The 27,383-nt window shown below is 39.5% G+C and overlaps 1 protein-coding gene across 4 annotated transcripts in view; it reads right to left on the reverse strand.

Annotated features, from left to right (window-relative positions):
- The window catches only part of LOC111140837 (tetratricopeptide repeat domain 1), a 43,364-nt gene extending 26,863 nt beyond the window's left edge, over positions 1-16,501 (reverse strand). For 2 of the 4 annotated variants that reach the window (XM_022493049.1, XM_022493046.1), the window contains exon 1: positions 14,631-15,223. In XM_022493049.1, the coding sequence (XP_022348757.1) occupies positions 14,631-14,963 (333 nt within the window). In that variant the 5' untranslated portion in view covers positions 14,964-15,223. Of the gene's footprint in view, positions 1-14,630; positions 15,224-16,438 lie in introns of those variants that run through there. The other 2 variants (XM_022493047.1, XM_022493048.1) reach the window with 2 other exon arrangements.
- Between the last annotated feature and the right edge of the window lie 10,882 nt (positions 16,502-27,383).

Consider the following 27,383-nt stretch of genomic DNA (forward strand, 5'->3'; position numbering starts at 1 on the left):
TTAAAAAAAAATTCTCTTTAAAAAAATAAAAAAATCCTGGACCACTGTCTCTCATACTATACACAAAAATTAACTCAAAAATGGATTAAACTTTTTTAAAAAAGATTTTTATTTATTTATTGGACACAGAGAGAGGGAACACAAGCAGGGGTAGTGGGAGAAGGAGAAGCAGGCTTCCCACTGAGCAGGGAGTCCTATGTGGGGCTGGATCCTAGCACTCTGGGATCATGACCTGAGCAAAAGGCAGATGGTTACTGACTGAGCTACCCAGGCGCCCCTGGATTAAAGACTTTAACATAAGACCTGAAAACATAAAAAATTCTAGAAGAACACATAGGCAGTAAGCTCCTTGACAGGTCTTACTGATGATTTTCTGAAACTGACACCAAAAGCAAAGGCAACAAAAGCAAAAATAAACACATGGGGCCACATCAAACTGAAATCTTTTGCACAGCAAAGGAATCAACAAAATGAAAAGGCAACCAACTAAACAGGAGAAAATATTTTCAAATCATTTATCTGATAAGGGGGTAATATCCAAAATATGTAAAGAACTCATACAACTTAAGAGCAAAAAACCCAATCTGATTAAAAAATGGACAGAAGATGTGAATAGACATTTTCCCAAAGAAGACATACAGATGGCCGACAGGTTTATGAAAAGATGTTCAATATCATTATTCATCAGGGAAATGCAAATCAAAACCATGATGAAATGCCATCTCACACTTGTTAAAATGGTTATTATAAAAGAGACAAAAAATAACAAGTCTTGATGAGGATGTACAGAAAAGGGAAGCCCTGTGCACTGTTGGTGGGAACGCAGACTGGCACAGTCATTATGGAAAACTGAAAGGAGGTTCCTTAAAAAATTAAACAGGGGTGCCTGGGTGGCTCAGTTGGTCAAACATCCAACTCCTGATCTCAGCTCATGTCTTATTCTTAGGGTCACTAAGTTCAAGTCCATGTTGGGCTTCATGCTGGGCACAGAGCCTACTTAAAAAAAAAAAAAATTAAAAATAGTAACATATGGACCAGCTTCTGGGTATGTATGTATATATGTATGTATGTATTTTGAAGAATTTTATTTGATAGAGAGCATAAGCAGGGGGGAGCAGCAAAGGCGAGGGAGGACGAGGCTCCCCGCAGAGCCGGGAGCCGGACATGGGACTCGATCCCAGCACCCTGGGATCATGACCTGAGCTGTAGGCAGAGGCTCAACCAACTGAGCCACCCAGGCACCCAGCTTCTGGGTATTTAGCTGAAGAAAATGAAAATACTAACTTGAAAAGATATATGAACCCTTATGCTCACTGCAGCATTATTTACAACAGCCAAGATATGGTAACAACCTAAGTGTCTATCAGTGGATGAAAGGATAAAGAAATGGTATAGCCATCACTTCCAGCCTCCTTCTAGCTGCCGTCTATCCACCTAAGTCTCAGCTGGTCTGCCTGAGATCCTCTGAACGCCAACCCTAATCCCCTGCTCATTCCCATTTCCAGTCCAACAAGATGAATGAAACTCTCATGACCAGGAGAAACTCACCAAACTCTAAGTGTGCAGTGGTGGGAAAGGAACAGCCTGATGAAAGAAAGTGGCTCAGGAAACAGCTACGGCAGATGATAAAAAAACTTCAGTTTGCCTTAAAGAAGTTGGGGTAAACACTATCTCTGGTACTGAAGAAATGAATATGTTCAAAGAACACTGATCCACTTTAACAACGCCAAAGTTCAGGCAACCTGGGAAGTGAACACCTTCAACTGTTCCAGCCATGCTGAGACAGCAGCTGATAGAAACGCTACTGTCTCACACCAATTTCGTGAAGGCAGTCTGACTAGTTTAAGAAGACTGGCTGAAGCTCCGCCCAAACAATGTGTGGATTTGAAAAGCACCACTTTTCCGTCAGAAAGGAGGAGGATGATGAAGTTCCAGATCTTGTGGAGAATTTTGATGAAGATGCCAAGAATGAAGCAAACTGAACCGAGTCAACTTCTGAAGGTAAATCTTAAAAGAAGTTATTGGGAGCTGCTATTTATCTTATTTTATTTTAAAGATTTTATTTATTTGAGAGAGAGGGCACACCTAAGCAGGGGAAGCGGCAGAGGGAGAGGGAGAAGCAGGCTCCACACTGAGCAGGGAGCCCGGCATGATCCAGGGGATCATGACCTGAGCTGAAGGCAAATGCTTAACTGACTGGGCCGCCTAGGCTCCCCAGCAGCTATTTTATATTATGACTATTTTAAAAAATGTTGTTTATGGATCTGATAAATCTAGATCTCTAATATTTTTAAGCCCAAGCCCCTTGGACACTGCAGCTCTCTTCGGGTTTTGCTTCTATACAATTCATTCCTTGCAGCTAATTAAGGTGAAGAAGCCTGGGAATAAACTTTGAAATAAGGTTAATAAAGTTCTTTGCCTAGTTAAAAAACAATATTGTGCCGCATATGTACGTACAGTGAATATTACTCAGCTATAAAAAGATGAAATCCTGCCATTCGCCATAATATGCATGGTTCTTGAGGGCATTATCCTAAGTGAAACAAGTCAATAAAAAAAAAAATAGCTTATGATTTTTCTTAAATATGGAATCTAAACAACACACAAAAAATCACAAGCTCATAGATACACAGAACAGATTGGCAGTTGCCTGAGGCAGGGTTAGGGAGTGGGAGAATGGATGAAAGGGGTATGAAAAAATAATATTAAAAAATTATAAAATAATTTCAATTAAACTTAAAATCCTATAAGTAATAGCAAATTCTTTGCCAATTTTAAATCATACACCCATGCCTAATTGACCAATAATGTTCTAAAAGTGAAATGAAAAGCTAGTTTGATGTTAGAATATATATTAATGCCATGTAGCATATTAATAAATTAAAAGAAAAAATTACATAATCATAAAAATAAATGCAACATAGGTCCTAAAGGTCTTTAAAATACTTAGAAAGGTTATTTCAAAAACAAAAATTTTTTTAAACAACTCATCAAGTTACTAGAATTTATTATCTATCCTTTAGGAACTTACATTCTCCCCTATTTTAACTCTAATTTCAAGCTACTTTCTGTTCTATAATCTATTCTCCATTGCAAATTCATCAGAAATGTTTTACGAACACAGATGAAGCACTCAGATCGCCAGATTAGACTTGTGTGTGTGTGTGTGTGTGTGTTTGAGTGTGTGTAAAGAGTTTAATCATTCTTTGGTAAATTTAGAACATTAAAATACCAGTAGGCAAAGCTTAGATCCAAGGTATACCTGGAAGGAATTACCTGTAATGGCCAGTCTGAGCAGGCAGCCTGGGAAAAGTTCAGTTTCTCTTTCTCCCTATTTTTTTTAAATTAATTTTTTTATTTGAGTGTAGTTGACATACAATGTTACATTAGTTTCAGGTGTATGGAAGTAGTGATTTGACAAGTTTAAATGTTACACTATGCTTGGTGTATTTATAACTAGGACTAAGAGTTGAACTGGTAAAGGGAAGAGGTCCTGAACATATTTCTGAAGCCAATTATTTGAAGGAAGGCATTTTATTTTTTTTGGCTGACAAATCACAATTCAGTGGCTCATTAAGCAGTAAACACTGGAAAAGAGCTGCTGTTTCCACAGATTGTGTAAATTGAGGATTAATGCAATTATCAATATCATGCTGAACATCTCCTTGGAAACAGCTAAAAATAGCACTTTTAAGAGAAAGCTGTACTATCTCCCAGCTGTACCAAGAGACTAACTTGATCCCAGTACAAAGACTAGGGTTTATGCTGCTGCCGGAACATTCTCTTTCTCCAAAAGATGGCATGCATACTGTGTAACGTCACTGGAACCCAAAGACAGATTTTGTAGGAGTAAGTGTAACTTAGCATGCTAAATGCCAAGAGTATACACATGTAAATGAGCTGATAGTGCTGACATTCAGCAGCATTACCAGGTTCAAATCGTTCCTGGTTCTGGTCTAATGTGGTTAGGAGCCCTCTCACGTCTCCACAATGTTTTAAGTAATCTCTGTGCCCAATGTGGGGCTTGCACTCACAACCCCAGAGATCAAGAGTCGTGGGGTCTAGAGACTGACGCAGCCAGGCACCCCTCCAACAATGTCTTTTAACACACTCCAGAGGCCTCACAGAGAAACATCTGCTCTAGAATTACATTTCCATAACAATAGAAACCAAAGAAATTTTACAGGGCTCTTTTACTCAGTACTCCTCCCCATCACTGAAAACTCAGGCAGAAATAGTGGTTTTATTCTGCATTATAAATCATCACAAGAGCTGTCAAGAAAACCCCAGAGAGACAATGCTCTTGATGAATAGAGTTTATTTCAACAGTTACTACCACAACTGCAAACTTTTCAGCCTGTAGTTCAAAATTTAATATAACCTACATCACTATAGCTTCTTAAAATCTGTATTCACATATATTAGCTCATTGTTTTTGCAAGGCAATTCTGAGATATAAGCATCAAAGTATTAAACTACCCATTTTACAGGTAAGAAAATCAAGATTCAGAAATCTCTTCCTTTCCTTTCTTTTTAACACTACACCAAAATTCTATTCCAATCTACTCAACCTTATCTCTTATTACCACCCAACAAAAGTCCCTCCTCTAGACAATCTGATCTCTTATGGCCTCTCAACACCCACCCCCTTATCCTTCATCCCAATCCTTTGTTTATGCATCCCTACCTTGGAATGCCCGTTTCTCTTCTGTAACTTCTTCCTAAATTCCCAAATCAAATTTTCCTGCTTTCAAAGTCCACCACAAAGCCTATCTCCTCCCCAGAGACACCTTTTACTTCCTTCCTTGCACAATCTTTCTTTGAACACACTGTACATTAGTACCTCTAATTTGGGGATTCAATTCTGTCTCACATTATATATATTTAAAAAAAATGTGTATATATATGCAATAAAAATATTGCACAATGTTTGGAATATTACTTAATGCTTAAATAGTTTCTTAGGTATAAAACACTGTGCAGCCCTTAGACCTAGCAAGAGGGGCCCCTGGCCAGGCCCTCAACTAATTGCACATTTCCTCCCATGGAGCCGTTTTAGACCATGCTCTGGGGTTTCCTGCCTGAGTCTCCCCAGCTGACTTCCAGGAGCTGCATTCATCTTTGCCTGGGTCTCCCCTCCTAAGGGTGGACTTCGCTGCCAAATATATATTGTGTTCCAGGTGCAATACTTTGTACTATGCCTGCTCCAACCTTGGAATCAGCCATTTCTCCAGGGAATCCTGGATCCTTTTGATGGGGAATGAATGGTATTTAGAAACCAAGATCTGGATGCTAGTATGTTCCCTGTTACTAGCAAGTCACTGCTTTTAGGCCCTCTCCATAAGAAAGGCAGGAAATACATCTTTTTTTTTTCAAAGATTTTATTTATTTATTTGACAGAGAGAGATCACAAGTAGGCAGAGAGGCAGGCAGAGAGAGAGGAAGGGAAGCAGGCTCTCTGCTCAGCAGGGAGCCTGATGCGGGACTCGATCCCAGGACCCCGAGATCATGACCTGAGCCGAAGGCAGCGGCTTAACCCACTGAGCCACCCAGGCGCCCAGGAAACACATCTTTAAAAAAGGAAAAAAAACCCAAATCTCATGAGCCAAAAGAATACATACACACGGAATCTTGTATGTATTCATACAAGTGAACACCACTGGATTCCTGCTCACCATTTCCCACAATGAAAACCCTGGTTCCAATAATAATATATTTACTCATTTGCTCTATCCTAAAATCAACAAAAAAGGTCTGAAATTACTACATGAATACCATTACCTATAATGAACCTATTATGTAAAGTTCAAAATTTCATTGCAGTTCTAACTTTAGCATATATCCTACTCAGGGTTAACAGTCAAAGTACTGTATCCAAAGTTACTGGAATTGTTTTCTCTATGTAATCAACTTGATATAGTTATATTAATTTGCTTCTATGTATAATCCATTTTAAGGCTTAATTTTTTTCCTCATCTGTTCTGGTTTAATTTTAATATTTTAATGTGTAAAATACTTACACAGATCAAAACTCAATACTGGGTGGGACTTCTGATGTGGCAAAATGAGGAGGTTACCAAATCCTCTATCTAAAAAGCAACTATAAATTGGACAAAATGATCAAAACCAACCACTTTGGTGTCCCAAAAACTGACTAAAAGCTTATAGCAAAGTAATACTCATGAAAAATTACTGAACTTTAGGAAACAACCATGAAATCTGTGGCTTATTTGCCAGTGACTGTTCCCCTTCTCCCTCCGATCACGTGACACTGTGGTTCTGGAAGGTAGGCCGTGAATAACCAGCAGTTCCACTGTTTGAGGAGGCTGATTTGATTCAAAGCAGAAGATGAAATAACCCATGCCCAGTGGTGTTGTCAGTAATAAGTAGCAATCTGAGTGGCAAGCAAACAGGGAAGGTCAGAGGTTCTACTGATCTGTGGTTACAGCCAGGGCTGTATCATAAATCTATCAGCAGCTCTCTGCTTCCCCCTGCAGTTTTGTAAAGTAATTGCTACAAAATAAAACAAGTCAAGCACTGTGGCCAGAGATCAACTACGGTAAGAGTCAAAGAGAGTGTTAAAAAAACAACAACCCCCCTCAAAAAACAAAAACAAACAAACAAAAAAACCCCACCACCAACAAAAAAACCTACATACTTGCTAAAGGGCTGGAAAATGGAAGCACATGCAACAAAACTTTGCTGCTTTGCTCTTATCCAGGTGAGATGAGAAAATCACACATTGAAAGGGCTGGGGGACGCCAGTCCCTTATCATTAAAAAGGAAACAAAAGCTTCAGTTTTGTTTTCTTTGAAATCAGACGTGGATGCCTTACACATACAGAACACTTGTTCTCTTCACAAGTCACTTTTAGAAACCATCTAGGGGGCCTGGAGGGAAGATCTCTGGATTTAAGCTGTATTTAGACCCTGACCTCTCATTAAGTCCTGTATTTCTCAGGAAAGACGACTGCTCTATGAGGAACTAACCTTGGAAATATTTCCTTCTCAGCTCAGAAAATTCTATTTGTAAAACTCAATTTAAAAGACCTTACTTGGGGCGCCTGGGTGGTTCAGTGGGTTAAAGCCTCTGCTTTCGGCTCAGGTCATGATCCCAGGGTCCTGGGATCAAGCCCCGCATCGGGCTCTCTGCTCAGCGGGGAGCCTGCTTCCTCCTCTCTCTCTCTCTGCCTACTTGTGATCTCTGTCAGATAAATAAACAAAATCTTTAAAAAAAAAAAAAAGAAATGTTAAAAGACCTTACTTTAGTGCTGTTTAAATTTTGTCCAACAAGTCTATTTTAGACCCCAAGCACAGATGAGGGTAAAAGAAAAACATCCCATTTGTAAACTATTCTTCTGATGTTAGATGCAGTCAGTATACTGGTTACATTTGTGTTTTCGAAGCTTGGTCGTGTGTCAGTCTGGTTTTCTGTCTCTCAAAGAGTGCCACAGTTCCACCTATATCAAAATGACCCCGGATGCTCATTAACAAAGCAGATTCCTGGCTGCCACCTAACAAGTCTGTGCTATCAGACACGTCTAAGGACTTTGCATGATTAATATATTTCCTGTGATTCTTAGATATGATAAAGTTTGAGAACCACTGATCTATATAAAGTGATCTTCCTTAATAAACACAAGGAACATCGAATGTCACTCTGTTGACAGTCTGCTTGTCCCTCTCCCTCTAGTTCTCCCCCTGCTCTCTCTCTCTCTCTCAAATAAATAAAATCTTAAAACAAAACAAAACAAAACAAAACCAACAACAACCCACTAACTTCCAAATATTTTGGAGTAAACATTTAGGAAATACTATTTCCCCTGACTTAAACTCAGGTCAGAAATCTAAGGTCCCTTCCAATTCTTAAGTTCTAGGATTTTATTTGATCACTTGGCAATAGTGTTCATTAAAAAAAAATAGTTTTTGTTAAACCCAATACTAGTAAACTCTAAGAAATTAATAAATGTGGCAACCTTAGTTCAAAAGAATGCCCATTAAAAATGAAATAAAAGGGAAACAAATCAGAAAGAGTTTTCTCTTAAGGTTAACAGAATATGCAGGCCACTACAGAGAAGTCACTGAAAACTCTCTGGAAGCGACTAAGAGAATGTTCCCTGCAAACACGCTCACTGTTACAGCAACACTGGAAACAATTATAAAAATAATGCAAAAAGGTAGCAGAAAGATAGAAATCAAAAGGATTAAGTACTGTGGGAGTTAGGAAAAATGAGAGGTAGGAAAAGAACTGATAAAGAACTCCTGCTCCAAACCAATACTTCAAGAATGGTTCCTGGTTAAACATAAACAGTCTTGAAGGAACGAACAATTCTTTGTTTTCAGAGACTAAGGAAAAGGTCTTAAAATCCCAGAACCTTGCACTCTGAGTACATGTTCACCGAACAACAGACTTTTGTATCCCTCACTTAAATGGATCTGTATGTGTGCCTATCTGCAAATGAACACCATGTGTAACAACTGGCAGGAGGCAGCAAACCTATTAAAATGACTACATCTTCATTTTGGCTTACAAATAAACTTTTTTATTTACAGCAAGAATTAAATCACTAGAGCCCTAATGAACTCAAAAGTCCCCGTGTCTTCTCTGTATTTATAAACGGTATCACCATCTACCCACAGTAGCCAAGGAATTGTGTTATATACTACTTTCTCCCCTTGCATGGAATAGTTCCCTCTCAGACTGTCACACATTTAACTCCTTTTTCCCTTCCAGTCTTTGCTGATATACCTCTCCAGAGAGGCCTTTCCTGACCAATCCAAAGTAGTCCTTCCCATCCTTCCAATCCCACCCCTCATCACTTCATCTTATCATTTTTTATTTATATTTTAAATTTTTAAAAAATATCTCCCAGCTATGAGAGAAGAGAAATCCTCTTGTCTTGTTTACCACTGTATTCTTAAGAGCCTCAAACAATGTCCGACAAATGGAAGAAATACAAATATTTCTGGAGTAGATAAATGAATGAGATAAACTGTAACTTGTAAGATCAATTACTGGCCCTTACGGCAGAGATAATCACACCATTTATTCAACAGCTATTTGATGAAGGAAGATGATGCGCAAGACAGAGGTCCTCAAACTTCAGTGAGCATGTAAGAATGACTAGGGAGGCATACCTGGTTAAGCGTCTGCCTTCAGCTCAGGTCATGATTCTGGAGTCCCTGGATCGAGGCCCACACTGGGCTCTGTGCTCTGTGGGGAATCTGCTTCTTTCTCTGCTCCTCACCCCACTCACGCGCGCTCTCTCTCTCTCTCAAATAAACAAAATTAAAAAAAAAAAAGAAACTACCTAGAGAATATATACCTGAGTACTGAACTCCATTGTGACAAGTAGCCCATAAAAAGTGATTCTATAATAGGATCGACAGCACCACAATCCAGTATGTTCACAGGTCCCCATACTGTAAAGCATCTTTGCATCTAATATTATAGCAACAATTCTCATGTGCTACCAGATTTGTCCTTTACTTCAACCAGGCTTTTAATAATCACTTACTTGCTTCACAGATCTAGTACTTTTCAAATGTTTGCTGAAATCCCATTCCTCTGGGATTGGGATGACTATGTCAACATTCAAATTTTCACAAAAGGTTAAGATATACACACACATATACACAGTACTTTCCTTAAGAGATTTTGCCTGTTTTAAAAAATCTTTACTGCCAGGCAACCCTTTTGGGTCCCCTCCCTCTTTGGGAGCTTTGTACTATTATCACTCAATAAACTTGACTTTGCTGCCCACCAAAAAAAAAAAAAAAAAAAAAAATTCACTGCCTTCCTCCTCCATTACTCTTGTTTTTGTTTTTGCCCCTCCCCTCCGCCTCTCCATTATTCTTGATTTATGAGTTCTGCTGAGAACTGGAACTCTTCCTGAGCCGGGATTATCTTCTTAGCACAGGGCAAGTCAAGGCAGCTTGAATGACAGGCTTTAGCTATTGATACTTGATTCTTCCTGAAGAGAAACATTTACCAATACACAGATCCTATAATAACATTTCTTTCTAAATCCTCAAAGGTCAGCTTTATATGCTTCTTGGTAAAAAGTTCATGCTGGTGGTAAACAATCAATTTTTATTTATTTATATTCTTAAAATGGAGTAACTTGTGTTGTTTATTTAACGCATGTTTACTGTAAGAAAAAAAGTGGGGAATGAAAAAAATACGTGAAAGGGACTAAGAGGTAAAACTTCCAGTTATAAGCCACAGGGATGAAAAGTACAGCACAGGGAATACAATCAGTAATAGTAACTTCGTATGTTGACAGTTAGTAAGCATTATCATGGTAAAAAATGAGTAACATATAGAATTGTCAAATGACTATATTAAAAATCTGAAACTAATACAACACTGTATGTCAACTATAGGTCAAAAAAGTGTATAAATAAAAATTCGTCAATAATCATATCCTATATCAGTCCAAACTTTTCTGTATGAACATATTTTCACATAGGTTTTTAACTTAAAAGGAAACATCACTGACTATAACCTGCTGGAAAGGAAAAACATATCTTGTGTGTCTCCTCTACTGTCCAAACTCACATGGAACACTTCTGTGACCCGATGTGTAGGAGTCTCCCCCGCACCCAGCACGTCCAACTCTATAGCGGAAACCAGCTGCCGTCCTGCAACTTAACTCAATTTGGACATGATTCACCTGAAGATAGCGTCAGATCCTACAAATTAAAGGCTCGGTGCCACCAGACTGGCCCTAAGGCCACCCCCACTACTTCAGATGCTAACTGCAAGTCCAGGTTACCAGTTTATTCTAAAGACTGTAACTCTGGGAACAGGCAGAAGGGATGTATAGGACAAGGTACATGGGAAGAGGCCCCAAGCTTCCATGCCCCCTGGGCGTGTCACCCTCCTTGCAACTCCACATGTTCACTCAGTGTGGAAGCTCTCTGAACCTTTCTTTTGAGTCTTCAATGTAGGTTTCAGTACATAAGCATGACTGGTCAAATCACTGATCACAAGTGATTAATTCAACCTCCAGCCCCTGAACCCTCCCCGGAGGTGGGGGCAGGGTAAGGTGGCACTGAAAGCCCCAAACTCTGACAACCAGACCTCATCTTTAGGGGCTTTCCAAAAAAAATCACCTCATGGTGGTTGAAAGGGACTTGTTTTAAATAACAAACTATACTCTTATTAGGCAATTCCAAGGGTTTTAGGATCTCTGTGCCAGGAACTGACAAAAACCAAATACATATCTCTTATTATAAGCCATATTATCACACCTGTTTAATTCATTTAACATTACAGACATTTTTTTCCCTGTCCATATTAAGATTTATCTTTCTTTTTAATGACTGCATAATATGCTTCCATGTAAAAATGGCAAAATTGTTTAAAGTAATAGCCTCTGTTGAACATTATTTCTAATGTCCAAAATTATGGATGCTGCAACACATTTTTATATATATCTGTACACATCTCTAGCAACTTCCTTAAAATAAATGACCAAAGAGAATCAGAGGTTTAGCTGTGCTGTCCAATATGGTATGCACTAGCTACATGTGACTATTTAAATTAAAGGAAATAAAAAATTTTAAAATTCAGTTCCTCAGCTCTACTAGTCACATTTCAAATGCTCCAGCTCATGACTATTAAAACATGATAGCTGATGGCCAGTAGCTACCATATTGAACAGAGTAGACACAGAACATTCCCGTCATTGTAGAAGGTTCTATTGATGGCCCTGGCCTAAAGAAACATCCGTATAAAAATTTGACACTTGTATCCCACAGAAATGACACAGCACTTTAAACTCTCAAAATTAGTACATGCACTCCTAGTCCTCTCATTATTGACATCAGATAAATATACAAGACACGGTGCTTTAATTTGCACTAAAGGATTATTAGTGGGGGGCGCCTGGGTGGCTCAGTTAGTTGAACCTCCGACTCTTGGTTTCAGCTCAGGTTATGATCTCAGGGTCATGAGACTGATCCCCACATAGGGCTCCACATTCAGCACGGAGTCCACTTGATGACTCTTTCCTTTTGCCCCTACCCGCTTGGGTGTGTGTGTTTATGTACGCATCCACTCTCTCTACCTCTCCCCCCAAAATAAATAAATAAATCTTAAAAAAAAAATTATTAGTGAGGCTGAAAGTCTTCACATTTTTGGCCATTTGTGTTTATCTTATTGTTGCTGATTATTTCAATTTTGTCCTATTTTAAAAGAATCAAAGGTATCCTGTTTCAGATGGCCTATAAAACCAAAACATATGTGCGCTGAAGAGACATTTCTTCATCTGTTCTGCTTGTTTCCTAAAAACTTCATAAGATATTTATCAAAACAGCATAAAAATATCTCATAGAGTAGACCCACAATTAGGTAAAGGCAGTCTGTACTCTCAGAGGTTGTTTCCTTAGTGGAGTTAATATAACAATGGCTAATACCACAGCACATTGTTTCACAGCATATTGTTTCACAACAATATGAGATATTGTTATAAATTTTCAAATTAAGCTATGAAAAACATAGGTTTATATACAAATATAAAATGATTATATTTGAAACGTGATTTACACAAAAGTTTGGGACAGAAAAAAACAACCTATCAGGAAAGAGAACAGTGGGCCCTTGGGTTGGTAGGGGTGGAAGAATGGAATGAGTGGTGAAGCACAAAGGGAGGTTCTGGAATGATGGAGATGTTGTGGATCCTGATAAGGGTGAGTTACACAGGTGCATACTGTAGTCAAGACTCCCTGAACTGTACATAGAACTTGAACAGCTTCACTATATATAAGTTACATCTTAATTTTTAAAAGGAAGAAAAAAGTTTAAAAGGCATTGTGCTATTTAGAATATTCAATTTATAGGTAATAAAACTATTTTATTTATAGAACTTAAAATATTATTCCTGACCAGGAGACACAAAGTTTTGACTAAACTGGGGAATGGGAAGCAGAGCCAAACCACACAACTGTCAAACCAATGGCACTGTAGAAAATTCAGTATCAGGGCAAAATATATTAAAAAATATAAAATATATTAAGTATTAAGTATCAGAAAAACAAGCTAACATTTTAACACAGACATTTAATCAATGTTTCTAAAAAGTCTGCACCAGTGAAATGAAAGCCGAACCAAACGCTTCCTGGAAAATCATCTCCCTAATTATCAAAGAGTATATGATTTAATTTTCTGAGCCATTTCTGCTGAGGTAGTTTAGGAAACTGACTCATTTTTGCCTTTTATTCTTCTCTTCTGATGGCACACATTAGCACAAAAACTAATACATGCATGTTAAAACTAACAGACTTACAGACTTGAAAATGAAAAATGCCTAAGGAGAGACAAGATGCTCCTCTCCATGTCACATTACCTCCCCACTCCCACTGTTAATAATGCACATTAGTATCTTGGCCCGTTACCCAAATAGCATACTCTGTTTAGGAAGTGAGTTCTTCAGAAGCCTAAGCTACAGATCTCATTCAAGTTCTTTGAGACAAGCTCAGATATTATGGTAACTCTTCAGATGACCTTGCTTATGAGATGAGAAGGAAGGGTATGTGGGCGGATACCAAGACTTCTGTCTCCAAAAGTGAAGGCTTACCCAGTTAAGGATGTGGCCCAGGGGCAAAGAAGCAGGAACGTGTACATTGTATTAGTGTACCTGCTTTGTAGAAAGAACTATTTTTGCTATTAAATTCTACATTACACTTTAGATTCAAACAGATCTGAGTTTGAGAATCAGTTCTACCATTTATTAGATGTGGGATCTTAGGCAAGTTACTAAGTTTTGTTCTCCAGTGGGGAATGCTAACAGCATGTCTCAAGGCTGTGTTGTGAAGATTACATGAAAACACAAATAATTTTTTAAGCTCAATGGCTGGTACACTATAGGTGCTTAACAAAAATAACTACTATCACACACAATTCTGTTCCTCAAGAATGTTATATAAATAACACAGGCCCCAGTCACTGCCCTCTGCAACCAAACTACCACTACCATATTCAGGTAGTCATTTATCGCTATCAGAGAATTAACAAAAATAGGCAGCATATCATAATTCTAAAGTCTCACCAGAAAATGTCCCTTACAAGAATTTCAGTCTGTAATGGTTCAGCCAACCATCAGTAGAGTCTTTTTTTTTTTTTTTATTTTAAGGGCTGGGGGTGCAGAGAGGGATGGAGAGAGAGGGAGAATCTTAAACAGGCTCCATGCCCAATTTGGGGCCTAAGCAGGGCTTGATCTCACCACCCTGATATCATGACCTGAGCCAAAATCAAGAGACAGACACTTAAATACTGAGCCACCCAGGCGCCCCAAAAGTTTTTTTTTTTTTTTTTTTTTTAAAGCTAGAAGGTATATATGGGGGTTAGAAAACAAAATTATATAAAACAGACATAAGAACTCAAAGCTGACCAAAAAGAAAAAAAAAAAAGAGAGAGAGAGAGGAAATATTTGTTAAGCAGAGACTGAATGCTTCCCCGCCATGCTACTGATTTATCTGAGTTCCACCACTACTGAAGTGAAATGGACACAGATGGGCACATAACTCTTCACCAGAGATATGACCCAATCTATGATACTGTGGCAACCACATTTATTCAATTTAAAAAGCAGTTTATGTGGCAGATCATGCACAATAAATATTTACCTGTTTCTCCTCATCTGGCATGTTTTTTTCCAGTTCTATTAGGTATTCTTCATCAAGTTCAGAAGAATTCATATTATCATCAGGTTTGTTCTCAACCTTGTCCGCTCCTGGCTCCTCCTTCTCAAATGAGGCACTAAGGTCATGAAAACACTCCTCCTCCCCCTGGTCTTCCTGGGAATGAGACTCGACATCCTTGAGCAGCTTGCTCTGCAGATGGTGATCTTTGGGACTGGAAACCGGAGGGGTAGCACACTCTGCTCCCTGGGGATCTGTAACTTTCAAACCATTGAAGAGATCCTCTGGAGCCCCACAGTTTTCTGACTTCTCCCCCATGCTGTGTCAGTGAGGGAGGTGAGGCTGAAGCTCTGGGAAAAAAGAAAATGTTAGGTAATGGTGCTTATGTAAATATCCAAATATCCACCACTTTCCAAAAGTCTGCCTTATGCTACTTAGCTTTTAAGATATCTACGTTAGTATTAACAGTTTTCATAAAAGTGAAAATCCCCTTCAGATTTCTTTCAATTGGTAAAAACAGATAAATATTAATGTAGGTTCTTCATAAAAGCTAAGTAGTATAACTCCACCTTTTGAAAAGGGGGGCGGTGCATGTGGATAATCTTTGCTTTAGGCCATTTCAGCTTAGGAAAGGTTTGACACGATGCTCAACTTTCAGATAGCAAGGGAAACCTGTATTTGAAAAAAAATCCTATCTATTACACATAAACTTCTGCATCAAAACCCAAAATACACCCTAATTTTCTTTCACCGAAATTCATTATAAAAAAAGTTGGTTATCGTAAGTCCATAAATAATGCCAAACATTTTACTGACATTCCTTTCAGAATTTCATATAAGCAAAAAAGAAACGGTTTTTTTTCCCACCCTCCCACCCGGAGATGGGTTTTAACGTGGCTCTTCCTCTTTCCACCGCTTGAATTTTGTCCGGGTAGCAAAAAAGAGGATAAGCTAAAACAATGGCGAGAAAATGAAACAGCCCTAACCTTTATTCAGAATTAAGAGCCAGGTCGTAAGTAAAAAAATGCCGGCCTGCCTTTTCAGGCCGTATGAAGCTCAAGCATACGTTTTCGATGGGGCTCAAAACGCAATCGGTGCCCAGTGATCATCAACTTCACCCAAATGTGTGCTGTAGAACCAACGCAGGTTATAGTGAACGCAATCGGTGCCCAGTGATCATCAGCCTCACCCAAATGTGTGCTGTAGAACCAACGCAGGTTATAGTGGGAGGAGAATTCTGGCGCAGCTGATCCTACTCAGGATCCCCGTGGGGGTCAGACTCAGACACTAAAAGAGTGGTTCTCAACCCTGGCTAGACAACATAACAAACACTTGGACGCTTCAGCAAGTACTGCTGCCCGCATCTTATTCTCCACAGATTCTGATTTGTTGTTCTGGCCTAGGCCCAGAACACCTGTATTTTTTAAAAAGACATCACAGGTGATTTTAATGTACAGCCCATTGAAAACCACTGCTGTAGAAGCTGAGTCAGACCGTCAGCAGCCCCGCCCCTCGCCCCTCTGGTCGCAGCAAAATCACGCCAACGACCCCTTGTGTCGCGACAAGAGCCCGAATTCGTCCCAGCTCGTCCCAAGAAAACTTCAAACAGCAAGATCTTAATACTAAGATTCGCCTCCACAGCAATGTTCTATTTCTCCCTGCCCCCAGGTCTAGAGGAAGAACGCGAGTTTGAGGCACCCAGAGTACGGAGGGGCCACCCTACGTTTCCCAACAGTTCGTCCTGTAGCTGAGTCTCTCACAACCAAAGCGGACAATCCCACGTAGCTACTCACAGCTCCCCAGTCCCTCGCGTCCTCACCTTCCCAGTCTCCGGGATCTTCTATTTCCGCTCAGTCAAGTGCACTTCCCTCGACACCAACCAATGGCGTTGCCGTTGCCAAAGCATTCTGGGAAGTGTAGTGGAACTCTCTGGGAGAGAGCGCGTCGCTGTCGCGTTGTGTGACGTCAGTGTACGGACTGAAATGCCAGTGACGGTTGTCATCTTGGGTTACGGCGACATTCTTCATTACTCAGCACAGAAGAAAGAGTCTTCCTCCATGCTCTTAACTTTTACTTCTTAACTCTGGCCTCTTATGCTAACAATGTATAGAGGAATCCTGAAGCATAAACCTTGTCCAAATAGTTTTTTTTTTAATGGTCCTCAAAGTGTGCCTTTCCAGAGGCCCATTACTAGATCAAAACAGTTTTCATCATAATACTAAGTTAATTGCCTTTCCACATCCCTTTCAAGAATACAGTGTTTTCCAGAGGCAGTGTCATGTGATCGCGCAATGTATTAAACGTAGAAGGAGCTATCAGAATCTAGCAGTCTTCTATTAAGCCAGATATTTGCATAAATGCAAAACAATGCCACTCTTTTCACTACTCGGATTTTTTGTTTTGGAAAATACAGTGATTTATAAAAAGATTACGTTGGCATATAATAGGTGTATTGTTATATTAAAGTAATAAATATTAAATATTTTTCAGATCTAACTTCTTTTTTTTTTTTTTTTTTAAGATTTTATTTTATTTATTTAACAGACAGAAAGAGAGAGAGTGCGCACAAGTAGGCAGAGTGGCAGGCAGAGGGAGAGGGAGAAGATTCCCGCTGAGCAGGGAGCCCCAAGCAGGGCTGGATCCCAGGAACCTGGGATCATGACCTGAGCCAAAGGCAGAAGCTTTATGGACTGAGCCACCCAGGCACCCCTCAGCTCTAACTTCTAATACAATGAATACTGATAAGTATAACACACACACAAACAAAAGCTCTTTGTGGTCTTCACTAAAATTAAGAGTGTTAAGGGATCCAGAACCAAAAGCCAACAGTTACCCAACGCATTCATTCAAGAAATGCTTGTTGAATCCTTATTAGACTCCATTAGATTCCCATGCTGGGAATATAGAACTGAAATATTGGTTGAGGTAGCCAGATAGGTAATCAGCAATAACAGCAGAATAGTTTTATGTAATTCACAGAACGTATTGTAGAGATAGCTGAGAGGGGCTTTTTTCAGGAAGGGTATCAAACTTTTTTTTTTTTAATTTATGTCTAAATGAGGTTATGCACACCCTTGCATTTTTGTGTAAGTCAAAACATCTTATATACAAAAACCATTAAAAGTATATCAGAATTCTGGAAACTTTTAATATTTAAAATTTTAAAAATATGGCAGGAACTTAAAAACTGTTCAATAGTTAGGTTTCTTATGACCTTTAAGAAGTCTGGTTAGGGGACGCCTGGGTGGCTCAGTGGGTTAAGCCGCTGCCTTCGGCTCAGGTCATGATCCCAGCATCCTGGGATCGAGTCCCACAACGGGCTCCTTGCTCAGCAGGGAGCCTGCTTCTCCCTCTGCCTCTGCCTGCCACTCTATCTGCTTGTGCTCACTCTCGCTCTCTCTCTCTCTCTCTGACAAATAAATAAATAAAATCTTTAGAAAAAAAAAGAAGTCTGGTTAGGTGCTAAGAGATAGAAACTTCCAGTTATAAAATAAATAAGTCAGAGATGAAAAGTACAGGAAATATAGCTAAGGAAGTATAGGGAATATAGCTAATAATATTGTAATAATTTTGTATTGGTGATAGATAGGGGCTACAGTTATGTGGTGAGCACTGAATAATGCAAAGAATTGTCAAATTGCTATGTTGTACACCTGAAACTAATATAACATTGTATGTCAACTATACTTCAATAATAATAAAAAATAAGTCCTGTTAATTAAATTCTGGTATAATAGAAAGGCTATGAATTTTGGAGCAAAATTGATAAGTAAATAAATAAACGAGTTACAATGTTGGCTTTTCTACTTTACTAGCTGTCCAACTTTAAATGATAATTCTAGTAACTAATATTTACTGATTATGTGTTTATTAGGTGTAACATGCTGTAAAAAATGCTTTACGTGGATTATTTGATTATTTGAATTCTAATTCTGGCTCTGCCACTTGACTAGCGGTGTGACTTTGATGTAAATTACTTAATGCTTCTAAACTTTGATATATAAATTTGCCCCACGTGTAAAAATTGTGTTAGGGTTTCTCCCCCTTTAGTCTGGGAGAAAGAAATGATATAATCTAGAAGACAAGGTGCATGGGGATTGACACATAGTGTTTAATGAATGTTAGAGACAATAACAATATGTGACAGGCCCTGTGACAGTAGCTGGTTATGGGAAACCTAATACGGCACTGCCCCTACCCTCCCCATTCCGGGGAGCTCATTGTCTACTGGGGGGAGAGGGGAGATTGGGGATAAGATAAAAGCACTACTGAGCCTGAAGGAAGAAGCAATCCCCACTCTCTTTTTTTTTTGTTTTTGTTTTTGTTTTTAAACCATGAGGAGCCAACATCCAATTGGCCTTGTTTGGTAAGTCTTCACTAATAAGATATTTGAGTTATGTTGTGGGAAGAGTAATAGTTCATTAAGAGGAAAAAAGCCAGGGAAGGCTGAGGGACATCCTAAAAATCTCAGGAATATTTTTGGGAACGATACATAGTTAGATGTTGCTGAAGTATAGGATCACAAAGCAAACAAATTTTTACAAATGGAAGTCCACCCATCAGAGCCTGGAAACATGGAAATTTTGTCTTAGTGCTCATAGTCACTATGTAAAAGGAAAGAAATGTTTTCCATCTAGAGGGCTGTTCTGTTGTTATTTTCCCAGGGCAGAGACCATGTCTGTCTTGTTTCCAGTTGTACGAGGTCAGTGAACATCCTGTTATCACATGGTTGAGTGATTCTCTTTCAGGAATTTATGGCCAAAACGTTGGGTAACTCGGGGCTCTGATGAGTTGTATAAAAAGATTCTGAGACTTCTGGAATCATCTTATAGGATTATTGTAAGATTTAAATGGTGTCATATCTTATCTAAAACACAAGTGAAGTGCTCGAGATAGAAAAAAATACTTGAATATTAACTTGAATACTTGAATATTAATGGATGGTAAGTTCTCAATAAACATTTGTGGTCATTGCATTACTATTATTAATGAAGTTCTCACAGTATTAGCAATATTATGATCAATTACTAAGAGTACTGGTAATTTGATTAGTGGCATTACTCATGATAATCAGTATTAATAGTGATAATATTTCTGAAGTTTTTATTTACACCCTGCAGACAGAGGACTGAGCCCCTATGTATGTTGAGGGAATGGAAGCTGCGTATGAATGAATGAATGATGAATGAATGCTAGGCATCATATAAGACCTTTGTGTGTACAATGATGAACCAGGAGAATAGCAGAGGAAACATTTACTCTTTGCTTTTCTTTCTGGAACAGCTGGGTTAATTCTTAGTGGCATGAGATGATACAAGGGAAGGAGTCTTATACACACTGGCACAACAGAATTACTGTCCAATATAGTGGTTAAGGGGATAGGCTTTGGAGTCAGACTTCCTTGGTCTGAATCCCTGCTCTCCCTCTTAGCAGCTGTGTGATCTGATCTTGGACAAGTCACTGAACCTTGATATCCATCTCATAAGATTTCATGAAGCTTATTTTTTTATTTGAAACAGTTTATTTATTTACTTATTTGAGAGACAGAGAATGATCAGAGGGGCAGAGGGAGAGGGAGAAACAGATTCCCTGCTGAGCAGGAGCCTGATGTGGGGATCAATCTGGGGACCCCAAGACCATAACCTGAGCTGAAGACAGACTCTTAACTGACTGAGCCACCCAGGCACCCCGGTTTCATGAAGCGTAAATGAAATAACAAACCTAAAGCACTTCCTACAAACCCTCATACAAACTTTAACACAAAATAAATTGTTTTGTGGAGAATCTGCAGGCAGAGATGGAAATCACTCCTGCCTCCCCTGGCGACTTATGTATACATCGTGCTAAACTTTTGGAAAGCTCTGTGCATCTACTCTCCCTGGAGCTAGAGATTTAAATCCATGCTTGACTGACTCAGTCTCTTCTGTGCCCAAAATGGATATATTCATACCATGGGGCTTACTGAGTGCAGCTTTAAAGATAAAGCTTTATGTCCTGGGATCCTCTGAGTCCTGAACTCTATTTTCCACATTCCCCCAGAGTGGGGGACGGGGGGAGGAACTTGCCAAAGCAAGGTCTGGCATCCAGGAATAGCCAGGGATGCCAAAAGAATTCCTTGAGGATGAGAGGTATTATATAAAATACATAATTAAGATGTAGATCATGTATTTGTATAGTGTTTCCAAAGGATACTATTGCCTTTTATTTTTTCCCAGTTCCAAACTTCAAACTGAGATTTTTGATAGGAAACATAATCAAGCTAAATTCTGTGCATTTAAATTTCTGGGTTTCTGTTTTCCCTTAGATGAGCATGTCTAAGAGCAATACAGTGTGAGTCACATATGTAACTTTCTATTTTCTAGTAGCAGCATTGAAAACAGTAAAAGAAGGGAAGTTAATTTAAACAATATTTTCTTTAACCCAATGTGTCTAAAATATTCTCATTTGAACATGTAATCAATATAAAACTTAAGAGAATCTATTTGGTTTTTCATACTAAGTCTTTGGGATCATGGGAATATTTTACTGGCATAGCACATCTCAATTTGGACGTTAGGCTTTCATCAAAAATACTTGAATCAGAGTTCTTAAAATTTACAGTTACGTAGATTCACAAATCCACGTTTTTTTCAAATATACTTCCCAATGACTGAATCAAATATTCATCTTTTAAATTTTATTAAAATTAAATAAAATGAGAAATTTAAGTCCATGGTTGTACTAGCCACATTTCAAATGCTCAACAGCCACGTGAAGCTAGGGTCTACTGTATTAGGCTCAGACTTTCTAGAACATCAGCTAACTAACATTCATAGGGAACTTGTATGTGTCAGGGGCTGTGCTCATTATTTTACATTCGTAATTATAGGTAATCCTTACAATGACCCTGGCCTCCTTCACTGTTTTTTTCTTGTAATCCCTTCACCATGCAGTAACCAGACTGATCTTCAAAAAGATGAATCCTGGGGTTCTTGTGTGGCTCAGTCAGTTAAGAGTTGAACTCTTGATTTTGGCTCAGGTCACGATCTCTCAGCCTGGCATGGGGTTCTGTGCTGGGCGTGGAGCCTGCTTGAGATTCTCTCTCTCCCTGCCTGTTCATGCTCTCTCTCTCTCTCTCTCAAAACAAACAAACAAACAAACAAACAAACAAACAAACACGAATCTTGTACAAGTCTTAATTGTTTGCCTTGACTTCTCGCTCTGATTAGAACAAAATCCAAAATTCCTTATTATGATTCATAAGGCCCATGAAATCTGGTCTCCACCCACCTCTCTGACCTTCTCTTGTGGCCACTTTCACTTACTATACTACTTTCTGTTTTTTTGACTTGAAAAGGGTCAAGGAACAGTATTTGCTTCACAACAGTATTTGTCCCATTTCCAAACCTCTGTACTCAATATTCTCTCCGTCTGAAAACATTAAAAGCCTTTCCCGTGGTTTGCTCATTTTTATTCTTCAGGTCTTCCTTAGTATCACTTAAGTAGCTTACTCTATTATGTCACCCTGTGCTTCTCCTTTATATCATTCATCTTGTCTGTAACAATCTTGAGTATTTACTTATTCCAGTATTATAACTCCGTTTACTAGACTGTCAGAACTACAAAAGATTTGGCTGTCTTTTTTGCTGTGAAATTCATAGAGCCTAGCACAGTGGCTGGCACTCAGTAGGCAATCAAATATTGTATAAATGGATGACATTTGGTAGTTACCATTATTACAAATAAGACTGAGGCTCAGAGAGGTTAAAAGTCTTCCCCAAGGTCACCCAGCTAATAGAACAGAACAAGAACATGAGGCTGGGTCTAACCACAAAGTCTATGTTTTTCTAAAGAAGAAAAGGGGTGAGGAGATAGAATAAGCTTAACTGCAAAAAGGTGTGATTTTGAAGGTGGTTTATATCTATAAAAATACATATGGGTATATACTTGGCAGGAAAACTCAGTAGTTTTTTAGTGTCAAGCAAATGGCTCAGAGCCTGGCTAAAGATGAGGCCTTTAATACTTGGGATGGATGGATGAAGGTCCCATATAAAATGGAGACTGATTGTCTTGGAGTGAGTCATCCAGAAAACTGCCAAGGTAAGCATCCTGCACCCACTGGCCTGACTGCCCAACCCCCCTTTGTCCTCAGCCTTGGTCATTTGGACCAAGAGAGGGAATTTGTGCCCGAACCACAAATGGAATGACTGACCTTGCACATTTTTTCTCTCGGGACTCATCAGCTAGACCAAACAATTTTTTTTCTGAGTTAGGAACCATACTTCCAACCTCATTGTGCTATATTAAATTTCAATGTCCACCTAAAAGATGAAAGCACTGTATTCATGATGTACAAACCTTTCCAAGTTCAGAGAGCCAATTTTGATCCATCAGATGGCAAGGACAGGAGTCAGAAGGAAGAAGGGGATGTTTGTTGAGTGCCAACTGAGTGTCAAGCACTGTGCTGAACATTTTCATCTGTCATTCCCCTCACTGAATCCTCCCAGGTTCCCTTTGAAGGGTGAAGGAAACCATTTCACTCCAGAAAGGAGAACAGTTCCTTTGTCATCCTCTGTTCAGGTCAAGGCAGAGACAGTTGATACTTGGACAGCTAAGTAAAGTATAAATTCCTCAGCAAGAAGCTCAACCCAGGATTCAGATCTCAGCTTGGAGGACCCTGCTCTGGGGCCTCCCATTTTTTAAAAAAATTTTTTTTAATTTTTATTTTTTAAAGATTTTACTTATTTATTTGATACACACACACACACAGATCACAAGTAGGCAGAGAGGCAGGCAGAGAGGCGGTGGGAGGAAGCAGGCTCTCTGCTGAGCAGAGAGCCCAATGTGGGACTCGATCCCAGGACCCTGAGATCATGACCTGAGCCAAAGGCAGAGGCTTAACCCACTGAGACACCCAGGTGCCCTGGGGGGGCTCTCATTTTAAAGAAGACACTTCTAACCTTACCCTACCACTTCAGTTACTCTCTCACAGTACTCCATTTCACAAATCATGGCACGTTAAAACAATTATTTTCAATTATTTTACTTACCTCTTATGTGTGTCGCCCCCCTTTTTCTCTAGAGAGAAAGTATAGCATTGTTTTAGAGCAGAAGTTTGCAAACTTTTTTTGGTAAATGGCCAGGAAGTAAATATTTTAGACTCTCTGAGCCATACAGTCTCTGCTGGACCGCTGTTGTCACATGAAAGCTGCCATAGACACCATGTAAATGAATGACAATGTCTGTGTTCCAATAAAACTTTATTTACAAAAGCAGACATTGGGCTGGACTTGGCTGGAGGGCTGAGTGTTTTTGAACACAGATTGTAGTGTCACACTGGGCAAGACTGAATAACAACTCAGCCCCTGACCAGCTCCTTAACCTCAGTAAGGTTCTAATTCCCTGTCTGTAACATGGGTATAATAATAATACTTTCCTTCTAGGGTGATTGGGAAGCATACATAAATTAACATGTGTAAAGTACTTAGAACAGAGCCCATCTTTAAGAATGTTTAATGTTAATCAACATTAGCCTTTACATTTCACAAGGGCAAGGGCCAAAAAGTAGGCAGCCAGGAAACACTCATCAAGAAGTGAATGAATGAATGATACTCTATTAGCCTCAGAATGAAAAGCAAAACAAAACAGGGTTTACTCTCTGTTGATTTCTTTTTAAAATAGAAAGTAAGGGGCGCCTGGGTGGCTCAGTGGGTTAAGCCTCTGCCTTCGGCTCGGGTCATGATCCCAGGGTCCTGGGATCGAGCCCCACATCGGGCTCTCTGCTCTGCAGGGAGCCTGCTTCCTCCTCTCTCTGTCTGCCTGCCTCTCTGCCTACTTGTGATCTCTGTCTGTCAAATAAATAAATAAAATCTTAAAAAAAATAAAATAGAAAGTAAGTTTTTCTTTTTCTTTTTTAGTAGCATAAAAATTTTCCCCAAGTCTAATTTCTCACTAGGTTCTCTACATAGCTCAGACCCCAGCATCAGACTGAAATTCTCTCCAAGCCAGAAGAAAAGGCAGCTTCCTTTGTGAAAACTGAATATTCTCCCCACATCCCAGAGTATGTATTTCTACACCTCCTCGGGAAAATTGATCAAAGTACCAGCTTGTTTAGGAAGAGACTTTTTGGCTAAGTACGTTGTGTTTTTGAGTTTAAGACTGTGAAAGCACTCAGTACTAACCCAACCATAATTTAAGGTCCTTTCTAAGATATAACTTAATAAATAAGGTATTTGTAGATCTTTACTTTGCTGTTTAAAACATGAATTATGGCTGCCTTGGAAGGCTTCTTGGATGAATAAAAAGGTAATAAGTATTCACAGATATTTTAAAGGCACAGCTTAGGAAGGAAACCAACTTTCTCAACTTCCCTGTTATTTGTCTAATTATCCCTAAGTTTAGAGATGGCAGAGGAGATGACTGGTTGTTCCATGACTTTTTTTAAACCATGGTATGTTGGCTCAAATATTTCAAAAGAGTTTAAGATAATTACAGCTGTATGACCCATTTGTGAAGTCTCATTTTTGTCTCCTTGTGGTCTTAAGTAGCTTCAACCAAGTGCACTTAAGGTGCATTTCCCCCATTATTATTGAATTTTATACCAGTTCAAACCCAATCTGGCACTAGAAAATATATGGCTCGAGCGGGACACTTATCCAGGAGTGATAGAAAAACATCAGTGTCTCTGGAAAATAGGTTTAAAGTTGGATAATTTCAACACTCAGCACTTACTTAGCATTTCAGAGAGTGACCCTGAGTCTTGAACACCCATAAGCTTTGTATTTGAGTGTGCTTACTGTAATTACTTCTGTTCTCCTAACAGCTCTGAGCTAGGCAAAATATGCACTATTCCCATTCTACAGAAGACAAGACTGAGGGGATTTGTTCAGGATGGCCATGATAACTAGTGGCAGAGTTTCACTTACAGATGGAAGGACATAGAAATCTCATAGTTTAGGGGTTCTTTACCTCATTTGTTCTAGTCTGCTGAACCCTGTGAACCCCCTTTTAGAAAAATTTTTAAATGCATAATACAAAATATACAGGGTTATGAATAAGATAAATTATATTGAAATACAGTTACTGAAATATTAAAAAATAAATTTTTGTGATATACATATGTTATATATGTATATAGTTAACCCATTAAATATAGCAGGTATAATAACTATCATAATTTTGCGGTGGTGATGAGCATAAACAATATTTTAACATATGTAAAACAACTATAATACGCTATAAAAAGTCTGTAATTTCTTTTGCTGAAGAAGTCACAGATTCTTATATTACTGTGGTCTGTTGCCTACAGTGATAATAAAAGGAAATGTTAAAATTCAAGTAGGGGTCAGTGAATACAAGAATGTAATATTTTTCCCCATTCGAATTCCTAACCCTCCCCCCTGAATATTATCCATGGCCCTATAGGGGTCTGTAGACCCCAAGTAAGAACTCTTAACTCTAGCCCAATCCCTCATAAACAGATGAGGAAACTGAGGTCCAGGGAGAGAAAGAGATTTATCTGGGATGACTTGGCCATGTACTAGCAGGGACTAAGCTAGAACCTGGAGTGAGGGCGCCTGGCTGCTCTGTCAGTTGAGCATGCAATGCTTGATCTCAGGGTCATGAGTTCAAGCCCTACATTGGGTGTGGAGCCTACATTAAAACAAACAAGCAAACAAACAAACAACTAGAACCTAGGGGTTGGAAAGACCTTCCTCACGGGGCTGTTATGAAGGATAAACACACTAATATATGTAAATACTTTGCACAATATCAGACATACAAGAGCCATTTTGGAGAAAAGAGTGTCTAAGTGACACAGCAGAAGCAATCAGATGGGACTTTCTAGAAATCTCCTTAACGGGAGGACAGAGCCAGCCCTTTGACCTTGTGCTTTTGCCCTCGTCCCTTTCCTATCTGGGAGTGGGAGAGGGACATGATGGCCACATTAGAAGGATGGTACAGGCAAACACTAGAAGGGCCTTTCCGGGAAGTATGGGGAGGCCACACCATCCCTGGATGACCTACCTCCAGACTCCCCACATGAGAGAGAAACGAAATCTTATGAGTATTCAAGCCTCTGCTACTTATGTTCTCTTATGTGCAGCCAAACTCACTCCCTCACTGACAAAGTCCTCTTTCTGGCTGGATGACAGAGTCTCTCCAAGCTCTCCTCTAGAAGAGCCCCAAGCAAGGTTGCTTGGTGAGGGTTCAAGGCTGAGAGGACTTAAGGCTGTGTCTGGCTGGATTTCAGGTGCACAGAAGGAGGCAGCTCTTACTACCTTCACTGTTCCAGGGCCCCACGGTTCAGTGTGCTTTCCGGCAGATTGGCTCCGAGCTTCCAAACCACACACAGCCTCACCAGCCCACCCCACCCTCCCGTCGTGGCTCTGCTACACAGGCCTCCAGGTCAGCCTTGATTTAATTCCTATCATGTCTCAGCGAAAGGAACACTTGATGAAAAATGCTGACAGAGACAAAACACCTAATAATTAGTGGCTAGCAAATACAGACATGGGGGCAATTAGGTGGTTTGTATAAATTCAGGGACGAAGGCAACTTCTCCATATTCCTCAGGTTTCTTGCATCAGCCCCTGAGAGTGGTTCCTGCCAGCCGTGCTGACTTTCCAGGAAGAGTGTGGTATGAGAAGTGATTGGAGGGGCTGTGGGGAGGTTGAGAAGGGCCCTTCAACACCAAATACCGCCCCTGCCCCACTCCAGTGGCCCCTGTGCTGTATCTTCCCCTCCCAAAGCTAGGGG

Source organism: Enhydra lutris, unplaced genomic scaffold (assembly GCF_002288905.1).
Source record: "Enhydra lutris kenyoni isolate GAN:26980312 unplaced genomic scaffold, ASM228890v2 scaffoldscaffold5, whole genome shotgun sequence".
Classification (NCBI taxonomy): domain Eukaryota; kingdom Metazoa; phylum Chordata; class Mammalia; order Carnivora; family Mustelidae; genus Enhydra; species Enhydra lutris.